This window comes from Pterocles gutturalis, unplaced genomic scaffold, assembly GCF_000699245.1.
Source record: "Pterocles gutturalis isolate BGI_N339 unplaced genomic scaffold, ASM69924v1 scaffold43665, whole genome shotgun sequence".
Lineage (NCBI taxonomy): Eukaryota > Metazoa > Chordata > Aves > Pterocliformes > Pteroclidae > Pterocles > Pterocles gutturalis.
In genome coordinates, this window is record NW_010147498.1 from 4,580 (window position 1) to 17,495 (window position 12,916).

The 12,916-nt window shown below is 41.1% G+C and overlaps 1 protein-coding gene across 1 annotated transcript in view; it reads right to left on the reverse strand.

The window, feature by feature from the left end:
- Positions 1–871: 871 nt before the first annotated feature.
- NT5E (5'-nucleotidase, ecto (CD73)) overlaps positions 872–12,916 on the reverse strand; it is a gene marked incomplete at its 5' end in the record, with an annotated part of 23,922 nt that continues 11,877 nt past the window's right edge. The window contains 6 exons of the mRNA XM_010086065.1: positions 872–1,029; positions 2,668–2,868; positions 4,411–4,560; positions 5,359–5,467; positions 8,638–8,789; positions 10,247–10,444. Coding sequence (XP_010084367.1) covers positions 872–1,029; positions 2,668–2,868; positions 4,411–4,560; positions 5,359–5,467; positions 8,638–8,789; positions 10,247–10,444 — 968 coding nt within the window. The remainder of the gene's footprint in view (positions 1,030–2,667; positions 2,869–4,410; positions 4,561–5,358; positions 5,468–8,637; positions 8,790–10,246; positions 10,445–12,916) is intronic.

Consider the following 12,916-nt stretch of genomic DNA (forward strand, 5'->3'; position numbering starts at 1 on the left):
CTGCTGCGGTGCTGCAGGAGTCAATGCCTGTGCCCAACATCCTCTCTGAACATTGATACAGAGTAATGGTCAGGAGTCCTGTGCTTTGGGAAATTGTCAAATTGAGCACGTTTATATGAAACACAGTTATTGTGTTCTCATTCTGGATACAGTCCCCAAATGGGTCATATTAAATAGTGAAATATATATACTCAATTTGTTAAAATTGATTAAAATCAAATCAAGCTTTCGTTGCATCCTTTATTAATGGAAAATAGAAGTGAGATGCTGCATCCTCAAAAGTAAAATGGACAACATTTTTTTAATTGCATGTAAATGGACCTCATGCTTTTAATGACAGTTTAATCCAGCTCTTTCAGCATTGGCGTAGGTACGAGAAGCAAAGTAGAATTATTAGTCTGAAAGCTTTAACCCTGAGTGGAGATCAAAGAAACAAAGAAAGATCTATACACCTATAATAAATCCATTTCTAGATGCTTGTTTACATTACTGGAGACAGATTCTTAATCAGCTCGCTATCTAAAGCTGCTAAAAGAATGTGGCAAGTTAAAAATATTCCATTGAAGTCAGTGGTTGTTTTATGATGGAACATTAGTATTCACGGGAACTTTACTTCTTGAAACATCACACTGAATTGTGGGATGTGCAGGTTTGTTTGTACCTGCTGATTCAGACTGAGAGAAGCCATGAATTCTGCCCCTTGTGCTTCAGTGACTCTATCAGATGAATGACAATTGCTTGTTCTGCTTACTGTCGACATGCAGAAACCTAAATGCTCGTTCGTTTTACGGCGTAAGAAAAGAGAACAGTTCTCTTTTCCCTTTGTCAGCACCATCTCTCCTCCTGCCTTCCTCTAAAGGAAAAGCAAAAATCAAGTATGCAAGAATGTCACAGTGAACAATACAGAAATCAGGGTAAGACTTCCTTCAACAAGACTTCCAGAAGAAAACTTTATTCGACCTTCAACTGCTGGGTAAACTCTCTTCATTCTCTGGAGGTAACGGGAAACAACCTCAATATCAGGTTCACCTGGACAAACAAACAAACAAAGATCCAGTGTTCTCTGCAGCAGCCACACTCTCAACGAAAATTTAAGAACCTCAGTCTGCAGTTTGAGCTCAAGTCTCACAGCTAACGGTTTTCTGTGGTTTGTCATTCTCAACGGGAGCCTGCCGCCAAGGCAGTGGAGGAGCATGGAGAGTTGTTTCTTATGCAAAGATAAAACATCTGTCGTGGTTTGTAGCCTGAATTTTTGGTAACAACTCATGTTTTATTGGGGGAAAAAAAGTTCTCTTTGCATTGTCTGTTTTTTTTTTTGTTTGTTTGCATCTGTTACAACCGTAACTTCCAGTCAGCTTTAAGTAGGTTGAGACAGTCTCCCACCTGTTTGGGGTAGAGTGCTATAAATCTGTCAAAGCATCACGTAAACCTTTAAAAATTTAACTTTACTTTTAAAGGAGGAATTTCTAGTCTAGGGGCTGCTGCATGCACACAAAATATGATGTGGATTTTCTACAGGGGAAGACTTCCTTGAGTCAGTGCAGCCAACTGAGTCACGTGAGCCCTTTCTGATCCAAGCTCCTACAATCCTAAAGTTCAACACCTCCATCGTAAAAGTAATCATCGCTTTGCTCATCTGCTATACTGGATTACTAGAACCTTTCAAGCTGGTCTCTTTCATTATTCCTAATCATTTTTCTCTGTGAATTTATTTCTACATAAACAGATATTTGATGAAAACAATAGCCCTTGCTCCCAATTTACAGGCTGTACGCTGAATTTTATTAACACCACCAATCCCACTTGTGAGAATCAATTTTAAATTGAAATGCTGTAGAACAAAAGGATTTTTTTTTGTAAAAGCATGTTTTTACCATCCAGAAGCAGAACATAAAGTTCTGCAAGATGTAGATGTGCTCCTAGAAGATCCTTTTTTAAAAAACTACAGCACTACATCCTTTTTGTGTTTTCAGAAATAATTTTAATCTCAAAAACTTTAAAGTTTCTCTTTGTCCTACAAGATATATGCGTCAGTTGGATAAATGCTGATTTCTCACAGTTTACATGCTACTTTAGAGGATCTTAAGACAGCATTAGAAAACCCTTCCTTTCAGCCTCTCTGGCATGGTGTGTGTCGGTGCCCTGTGTGCTGCTGCCTGCAGAACGCGCAAGAGGAGAGGGAGGCCAATTCCTGCAGAGCATGTTGGCAGCTTTCCCCTCGCCTTCTGTGTTGCTTGCCTGAGCTGCACGTCCTCTAGTAGAGGTGATGATTCTGTATTTGCAAATACTTCTGTAGAATGGAAGTCTGAGGTCTAAACAAAACAACACCTTTCTTTCTGGTGCACTGGTTAGTAATAAGTCTTAAGTTCAAGGCCATACATGTAATATGTACTCTATAGAGTGCTTTTTGCTTTTTTTCTGGTTTACCATGATCTTAGAACTGCTCTCTATGCAGTGCTGAATTGATGAGGCTTAGTTTCTCTTTGAAACTTTTGTGATTTAACTGTAAAAGAATATAGTTGCTGGCTACAAAAGTAGTAACCCAGAGCAGTCAGAAGCAAAGTTAATCTATCCAGTAAAAGCAAAAAGTCTGAGACTTGTACTAAAAAAAGATCTTTTAACTTTTAGGAATTGTTTGTCTGCTACCCTGTTGGAGCCCATCCTTACCTTTACTGTATCCCAGATTCTTGTCTTTCAGCATATGATAGCCATCTCCTCCAAATAACATATAGGATGGAAGAGTCACATTGTATATTTCATCCATCTGGAGCGGAATGTAGGCTGGGACGCGGCAGGCTGTGCAAAGCACTTCTAAGCTAAGAACTCTGCTTCCTGGGGCTCTGGAGAGATCATAGACCACGTGGATGCCTGTGAAAATACACATTTGAATGCCACTTTCTGCAGTGCCTGTTGAACATATGGGGCTAGAAGCAGCATCTTCCACCATTTTCAAGGGATTCTTTACATTAGCTTATGTGACTGAGAGGTTATTTTGTTCTGAGTTATACCAGTTAATGCCCTATTTTCTTTGCACAATAATCAGCCTCTATCCAAGAAAATTCATGAGATTAGAGAACTGCTGAAGTGCTGTCCCACCTCAGTTACTTATCTGATCATCTGTTCTCATCACTATTCCACAGAAGGAAATTACTAGTCATGGGATTCGGATAGTGCATGATAAAAATACCTTCCCTTATTTCTGCAGTCACATGCTTTCTCATTCCACTGTCTTTGTTGGTTGAAATGACTTTTTAAAACCAGCTGGGCACCCTAACTTAGCAGCTATTATCCATAATAAGTACTGTCCTGAAAAAAGAAAGCCAGGCCAGGGCTGAACGTTTTGGTTTCTACTCCCTGCTGAAGTAATGTTTCTAGTTGTGAGCCTTCCCTGGTCAGAGCCTGGGGAGAGTTAAGGCCCCCAGAACAGCATTGCCAAGAATTTGCTGATCAGGGAGCTGCTAAAGCTCGTCTAAAGCACAGAGGCTCTTCCAGCCCTGGTGCTCTTCCTGCTCTGCATCTTCTGTACTGAGCCCTTTCCAGAGCTACCAGTTATCTTCTTTTTTTGCTGTGAGAAGGCAGCAAGCAGAAGGGCTGCTGCTGCTTTACCCTAGTGGTACCCAAGAGCCTGGTCACTTCCTGGTGAATTGTCTGCAAGACATGGGTTGTGTCCTCGGCATGTGGGTGTTCTAGATCACATGGCAGGGGGGTAGTGCCCCATCACTAGGCTACATTGTGGGAGAGGCGAAAATCCTCAGCCCCTGCCCTTGAAGCTTAACTTTTCTGCTAAATAAACTAGAAAATCTGCCCTGGATCACAGAGACCAGGAATCAGTGTGACTGTAGCCTAGTACACATGTGGGTAAACATATGGGGAGCTGCAATCCAAGAAACACCTATGGTTTTAATATTAACTGTTCATCCCTAAAATATTTAAAAATTCACTGTAGCAATTCCATGGCCTACCTCAAAAACTGTCAGCAATCATTAGCCAGTGGCACAAAATGATTTTGAAAAACTGAAATTTGGCAATAATTGTCAGACACATCCAGTCTGGGTTTCAGGTAGGCTACCACTGAAGGACTGAAAACCGGAATTTGTTGTAGCTATTACATTCAATTATATCTTCCTGCAGTTAACTGAAGTATAAAACTGCTGCCATTACGGGTTACTGACCCACCTGGGAATCCTGTCTTTACTGAAGGGAACATCGATGGCCTGTGTGCCACAGCGGCTCAATTAAACAGACACAGGATAAATAGTGTTAGTTAGCTGGCACACGTGAGGCACAGGGCTAGGATGTACGGCCAACTTGATTTCCATTCTTAAAGAAGCTCCCAGGTGTACCACAAACAAGGCCAACGGAAGGGATGGCTGGCTTGGAAAACTGAGAAGAGGAAGGAAGAAAACGTACCTCCAACCTGCAGCAGCTCTCCGCTTCCTCTTCCGTATCTGCGCACACTGTGCTCAAAAGCTTCTTTCAGAGTGGAGCCTTTTACTCTTACCAGATCAAAACGACTTCCAAATGGCAAAACAGACAGCAGATCTTCCACAGTAATGCTACCTGGGGGAATGAGACTTTATTTACATTAGTTTTTTTTAAAAGTTTACAATATTATTTTAGGACCATTTAACAGTATATGTTTGACAAGAAACATGGCAAATACAATTTGAAAACATTAAGGCCAGTAGAAGTGAAGATCACATATATTGTCCCAATCAAAGAACCTGCATCTTTTTCATCCAGCAAGTATCAAGACCAATAAATCTGAGTTTGATGTAACCGCCATGTATTGCTATTCAAATAACTCAACTAAAAGAGATTACAGACCACCAACTTAAGATGAAGAAAAACAGATATTCTTATAAATTTTCTAATTGCTTAAGACATACTGATGTAGGCCTACAGAAAGATTTAGCTAAAATGAAAAAAAAACCATGGTTCTCAGTTTTCATTTATGTGGTATTAGGAAAATAAGAACTGCAAAACCTTAGCATTCAGAAAACTCCAAATTCACTTATTCCACAGCAGACAACAGCAGGCTCCCAGCGACCGTACCGTATGACCTTCTACAGTAGGAGGTGAAGAAATATCCACTATCAATCTTTGTTCCAAGGCAACAAGGAGAAAGGGAAATGATAAAAGCATTTTGTGCAAACAATGCTGGTAACTTCTGTTGATGTCAGCCTGAGTGCAGTTGGGCTCTAATGCTGGATAACCATTTGAGAAAGTTTGAAATGGTTTCCAAACACTGTGCAAATCCCATCGAAACAAGCCCATACCTAACACGGTTCAGGCTTGCATGACAACTTGGTTCTTCCTTCTGGATAAAGCTGTCATTCTGCTTGTAATTTTACATACCATTAGTGCTCTGTTCATCAATGGGTGATCGTATTCCGCCTCCATTCAGGATGCACATTGAAACATGGTTCCATGACTTCTTATCCGGACGTCCAACATTCTCATAAAGCTACCAAAGGAAAAATGTTTAAACTGATTTTTAATCTTCACTTAGTCTAAGCTCTGGCAATTTACACCCAATATAATCTGAGACTGAAATGAGATAGATACAAAATTTTTGTATCTTCTTTGACATTACCTTCAGCCCCACTGTAAAATATTAAAAAAAAAAAAAACCACCAACCCATGGCAAAACACATTAAAATAAGTATTTTGCTTTATTAAAATATTTGCCTTTTTCTGTAATGAACTCTCCCATAGTCTGTGTGTATATGACATGACCAGGGCAGGCCAGCTGAACAAAAAAAGGATGATTTTTTTGATTCCAACATCTTTGATAAAGAAAAATTATTTGAGCATATTTGGAGAACTGTGAAGAAAACCTTAAATATAGCTGTACATTAAAAACATGTAGCAGTATATATAAATTAATCTAGCTCTTGTTGTATGTTGCAGGGAATTAAGATTTTTCAGCCTCTCTGACACTGGTTTTTAATATTTGAAACGGTCTTGGCAAACTAGAAATATGTGGAAGAGTGGAGGAACAGGAAACAGGCATACTAGATCAGACCCAAAAGGGTACTCTGCAGAGCATTGTGCCTCCAACAGCGGCAAAACTCTGACAAAACACAAGGACAAGATAATATTTGCTTGCGGCATCCTAAGTAGTAAAGAAAATGGAGACCAGGGATTTACTCAGTTGCATAAGAAATTTAAACCTAGAGTGTTAATCCTCTGCGCAGAACAGAAAAAGCTGAGAAAATAAACAAGGGTCATGGAAGGGACAGACTGGTTTCCATCCAGGTATGACTACGGTTATGACTCCTCTGTCTCACAAAGAGAGAAATAAATACAGGAAGGACATGACAGAAGTCTACAAAATCAAGAAGGGCATGTGGAGAGTAGGAATTGGTGTGTTTCCTCATTTCAAGAATGACAAAAAACTAAGGAAGAATCAGAGAGGGGTGACAAGGATGGTCAAAGACACAGAAAAGTTTCTGAGCGTAGAATGATGATGCAGGCTAGGACTGTCTGACCTGGTAAAGAGACAACAGAAGGAAAATATTTGAGAAGCTTATCAAATAATGAGTGGTGTGAAGAGGGTGGATAAGGGACCAAGTGCCCTAATGCAAGGACTACGCCTTGGCCTCCAGCAGGCACCCAGCCAGTGGGCAAGGTTGCAGATAGACAAAAGAGCGAGGTCTCTGCAGGATGTGCTACTAAGACAGCATTTCTCGCTTGGGAAGTCCCTGAGCTGCAAGCTGCTGGGAGATTTGCACACAGTGCCTCCACAGGCTTGCCCAGGTGTAGGCTTCTCCCTCACCATCCTCCCTCAGTCACTCCTGGAGACAAGATGGTGGGATGGTCCAGTTTGGCCACTTCTCTGCTGCACCCCTAGGCTGTTTGCAGCCTCAGACTTGTAGATGGGCAAATCCTTTGTGGCTCCAGCTTAGTGATCAAAGTTATTCCCTACATCCAGATCCATGAGATATTCTTAAATTCATAACTCATACTTAATCAATCAATGGATGTTTTTATGTTTGCTGCCTTCAGTGTGACCTATACCCCCTTATTTACTAATTTGTCTGGAACATGTATCAGGATTTCAAATCTGTAATTCCTCAGTTCCCCACAGAATTATTTTTAAATTCTGGTGCTACACTTGCTGCTCTCCATAGAGGCAGTTTAAAACAAGAGCCCACACACTGATGTTAGCAACTTCACAGCCATTTCACACTTGAGTTCCTATAAAGTCCTTTGTGAAATGCCATCTGGGTCCGTCAACCTTTTATCTTGAGATTTTGGGCTACTGTTGGGAGGAGCAGCACTGAACTGACCTCTGTTTTGATTCAGTTCAATCAGTCTTTCACATTTCTCAATCTCTGGATTTCCCAGGACAATTCTAAATATTAAAGCCCATGGCACAGAAAGTTTGTAGTTTTTAACTTCATATTCCTTAATGCATGGCACCAGACAGGAAAGCAAGTGCAGAATGGGTAATGCAAAGCCAGTGAAGGGCAATACATGTTTCTACTGATGACTGCAGATGGTTGTCTAGAGACATTGATTTAACTAAAGTTGAATTTGACCTCCCAAGACAAACTGTATAGCAAGAAAACCTACAGACTTCTGAAAGATTAAGAAGTTACTTTCTTCAAGCTTAAAAAGTGTTAAAGCATTTAATCACATTTTTCAAACAAAAATATAAAAAACTCTAGCAGAAAGAAAAAAGCAAGGCACTGCAATTTTAGCAGAACAGTATGCAGAATTCCCAAATCTTAGTGTGATTTGGAAATTAGCCAATGTACTAAGAATTATTTCAAGGATTACAATAAAAGCAATCACATGGATTGGATGAACAGCTTTGGGGAAATATCTAAATGAAAACTCATGATTATTAATTGGCTCCTGACTTTGTGGCAATGCTGCAGGACACTTATGGCAGTGCTCATTTTCTGGAAACAGTCACGTTAGTGAACATTTTTCCCTGGAGCACCCAAAGGAAATGGTGCTGCTGTGGGAGAATAAAGCAATCAAAACCAGCTAGTTTAAAAACTGTAAGTGATTTCTCATAAAAAGACCTTCAGGTGTTATGTGACTGTTAAAGCCCAGCGTTACCTGTCAGGATGCAGCAGGGGCCGGTGGCTCCCTCTGGGCTGCGGTGTTGGGGGCTCTTACCTCTTCTGTGCCTGGCTGTGTGTATGGCCTTTCCTCCATCTTTGCCTCAGCTGCCACCTTTTGGACTCTTTGGGGGGACAATTCCTATCAGTAACTTGGCAGAAAACTACACTGATTTTTTTTTTTTTTTTTTTCCTGGGCTAGCGTGTTAAAAAAGTGTGACAGCAGAGCCCAGCAAGTAATGACAGGACAGAAGGTAAGTGCGATGAGCAGGGGGCTGGTAGCAGGGTGGGAGAGGGGCAGGGGAGCCGAGCTCTCCTCCTTGCTTGAGGAATGGGCTCTTAGATCAGACCACCACGTCTAGTAAAACCCCATCCTCAGAGCCAGCTGCCATTCTCTAGATGAGGATATATATTCATTCTAGGGACACACTAGGTGTTAATGGTGTTAGGAAGCAGCACAGAGCCCGTGCACTGATAGTTCGGAGCCTGGGAGCATTTCATCTGATAGCTGTGGAGTAACACTTAGATGTGATTGCCACGTGTAGTGGCAACGTCTTACCGCAGCATCACAAAGCAAATTTCCCATGTTACATTCTTCGAAACGGCATGCTTGGCTTGTACCGTTCAGGTAAACACTAGTTTTTCCAATCTCTTTCGAATAATTCCCCAGGTTTTTCCTCCATTTTTCCACTTCTTCTTTAATGTGCTCATCTATAAAGTAGTATAAAAGTGTAAAATAAGCATTGCATGCATCTCATTGTAGTGACACTTTAGTGGATACAAAGCTTGGGAAAAAAAAAAGCCTGCTCTTCATGATTCGAAAACGTTAAGAGTTTCCCTAAAGGTTCTTCAAGTAACACAACATCTACACTCACTTCAACCAAAGCCTGTAAAGGGAGCAGGCAGGATGGGACAATCAAGTGAACAAGCTATTGCTGTGCCACAGCAAGGTTATCTCCTCTGTAACACTTTAAAATACTTTTGCCCAGTCCTGTCCTAACCTTGACTGATAGGGTCTAGCACCTGACAGATGAGAGAATTTTTAATATACAAGTGAGCTTGGTCTTTATTTGACATCTTTTTTCTATTTATAGCTTCCTCTCCTTAACGTAGTGCTAAAAGGAATACTAGCTCAAATATCAATGTCAAGGAATAAACCCTTTATAGAAATTAATTACCTATGCACATCTGTCTGCCAGGTGCAAATCTAATTCTTTCAGGAAAAAAAAAAAAACAGATACAAAGATACTTGTATATACAGACAGATATTGTCACAATTGTTTTGTATCAGGTATCAGTTTTAAGCAATTTGCCACATAACTGGCAGCAACAGCAACATTTATAAAATGAGAGCACCTCTGTACCTGAATTTTTACTAACAGAGAGAATGTAATGAGATGATTCTCATTACACTAACAGGTCACTAACATAGTAAATAATATCTGTGAACACATCCTTTTTAAAGGATTTATTTTACAAATACTCTGGTACAACACAGAAAGTCTGATAAAAGCTCAGAGCTTCATACAGCAAACACTGGGCAAGAAACAAAGACTAGAGAACCAGCCCCAGGTAATTGCAGAGTCGACAAAAAGCAGGTAGCAGACCTCAGACAGAGTTACTAACAGAAAGCAACAGAGAGACTCTCCTCCTCCCAGTTCTTTAAAAATTTCAAGCTGAAACATTTAACACACTCAGCACTGAAAACAAGAAGTTGAGGGGTATGTTTATTATATTTGCATATTGCCAGAGTATTCTAATTTTTTCTGGAACATTTCCACTTTCCTATATTGCCCTAAACTCTCTTCTGAAGAACCTAGCCTCTGGCACAACAGTGTAAATTAGTCTTCATAATCTTTTAAATCATCATTACAGGGCTAGCTAAAATGGGCTCTGTTAAAGAGCCACATGAGTTCCTACAAAAGGACTTTCAGTGATTTTTAAATAGACAAAAACACTGAATTTGTGCCTATTTAAAGACCACTGTTCAGAGAGAGAAACAGAGGCAAATGGGCACAACGGTAACACAGCCTGAACCCTACACAGAAGAGAACTGCAAGCTCAGGAAGAAAGTCAAATTCTTCGTTGACACTGAACTGTGTATTTAGCATAGTAACACTTGAACTGTAGTACCAGAGTGCTGCAGGCAAATTCAGATGTCTACATACCTTCAGGAACACTGCTGTCCAGCAGAATGGGGTTTCCAACTGCTTCAACTACATTTCCTTTCTTGTCAAACGTAACATTTAAGTAACCAAGATATTTTCCATACGCGTAAGCTTGTACAACTGGCACCTTCCTCCCATCGTCTGAGTCAACCATGAATGGATACGGGCCAGCTGGCTGTTCAGTAGAGGGTGGGGTGCCTGCACGAAACAAGCGTGTAAAGTGTGTCTTCAGTTCATGTGACCTTCAAGGAATTATTAGAATGGCATTTCAAATGCTTCTCAGCCTTAAAAAAAACAAACAGGATATTAAGCAGAACCAGCAATGAATGTACTGGACAACAAGCACACAGTTGACTGTTCGGTTATGTTATTTCGTAAGAGACAATGCTGTTTTCAGGACATAAGCTCTAATAACTGACACAGTGTTTTTTAAGTTGTGACAGCACACTACTCCAGGATATCATGTCACAATAGCAGCAAAGGAGCTTCTCATTCCAAATCTAAACCTCCCAGTGATGCAGACATACGTTGAGCCTTCACACTACATTATTCTGCATCAGATAGAAAATGAGAACATTAGCAAACCATACACTGGAATTCATTATATGAAAAAGTCTAAACTATTTTTATTGATAATATGCAGTCAGAATACCTACAAGCTGTTCTGTGACTTTGTGCATACAGCCAACTGATTTTTTCTTATTATACCGAACTTAGCCTCCAAAATTTCAGACAGGCTGCAAACCTTCTGCGAAAGCAAACTTCATAGTATTAGAGTTATATGGTCACAGATTTAAAGCTCTTACCAACCTGCAAAGTTTGAAGGGCGATTAGATATAGGACTTGGAAACAGCTCGATTAAAGCAAGGCATTTACAGAGAAAAAAGTTCTCAGCTGAATCGGCATAGGCTACCACAGGGTTTAGAAACCGCCTGGGGGGGAAAGCAGCAAAGAAAACTACACAGCACAGCTCTTGTCTCAAGGATACTGGCCTTCTCCAGGTCTTGACAATACTATCTGAGTAGTATCACTCCCTGCTGTTATCCTGTCAGTATTTCTACCCTGCTGTCAGCAAAGACCAAGGTCGGGAAACTCCGAGAGGCGATGTGCATGGTGCCGCAGGCCCTGCTGCAGAGCCCCTCCAAAGCCCGCGGCTCGCTCCTGTCCCAAAGCCAGCAGTTTCCCATTCCCATGTCAGTAAGAGCTGGGGTGCTGGCAGGGCTGGGGGGCAGCGAGCGCAGACAACATGGATCCGGAGGAAAGCAGGCTCTTCATTTCCACTGCTCACAACTGGTTTCCTTCCATTTACAGTTGTTTATGTAAGATGAAATCCTGGGATAAGCAGCATGACAAATGTTCCTCTAGAACTCCAATATGATTAATATTTATCACTAATCCTTCCTCTTCTCCAGGGAGAACGGCTGCAAGAAACTACAAGCTGAACCAAATTTACCAGAGAACTAGTTGTTCTACTTTCAGCCTGGCCAACACAGAGGTGGTGCCTCTTCACTATTCATTTATTTTGGGAAGAATTTAACAATCCTGTAGCTAATGAGAAGCCTGCAGGATTTATGCACACAAAAATGGCTTTGGTCTTTTTGTAACTGAAAAAGGAACCGGTTTTGATGTCTTGTCCTTGTGTTGTCCTTGAATGGAGTATTAGCACAAGAAAGTTACACTTTCTGCTCATCATTTAAGTTTACATCAGCTGCGCATGGTTAAGTGCTTGTCCAGACCCTTATTAATTTCTTGCTTTCTGAAGAAATACTTTCTGATAGTGATACTTTCTTGCAGGATTGTCACTACAACATTATTCTGTTATAAGATTGTGTTCCTTCTGAAATGAAAAGACTTTGCAGTGCATCTTATCCCCACAGAAAACAGCACTAAAATTCACATACACACCTCAGTCAAAGCGTGATGTGCTGTTTCATTGCAAATGCACAAATTCATACTGGGTAACTGAAGAACCTGTACACTTTCCTATTTTCTTACCTTGCTTTAGCCAACACATTACGTTCTCAGAACATCCTTTCTGATGAAAACCAGAAATTAAAATGCTCTAACCTAAAACTACCATTACTTTTTGAATCAGTTCTACAAACCCAAAGCACACCTGAACAAGCCAAGACATTTGCCACATACTCTGTGGATAAACCATAGATTTGAAAATATCTTAGAGACAGAGAGGTTGGACTGGTCCAAGATGAGGTCCTTATATTAAGGCATCTCTATGGAGGTGTCTGCATGGGCAATATATCTCTCAGCTCCCCTGACAGCAAGAGATTCAGCCGATGTACCAGCTGGTACAGTGGGCAGCAGGCTGCACACAGACAAAAGAGCGAGGTCTCTGCAGGATGTGCAGGTCAGCGGTGGAACACCCTGCCACCGGCTGTTGTGAAGGCAAAAAGCTGAAGGGGCTCAAGGGGAGATGGGGCAAGGTCAGGTAAGAGAAGTTGCAGCAGGGGCTAGTAAATACCAAGATAGCATTTCACGCTTGGGAAGTCCCTGAGCTGCAAGCTGCTGGGAGAAGGGGGCAGAGTTGAGTACGGCATCTCTACAGGCTTGTCGGCTCTTCCCTCACCATTCCCCCATGGTCACTCTTGGAGAAAGGACGTTGGGATGGATGGTCCTCTCATCTCTTCTAGTTTGGCCACTTATCTGCTGAAC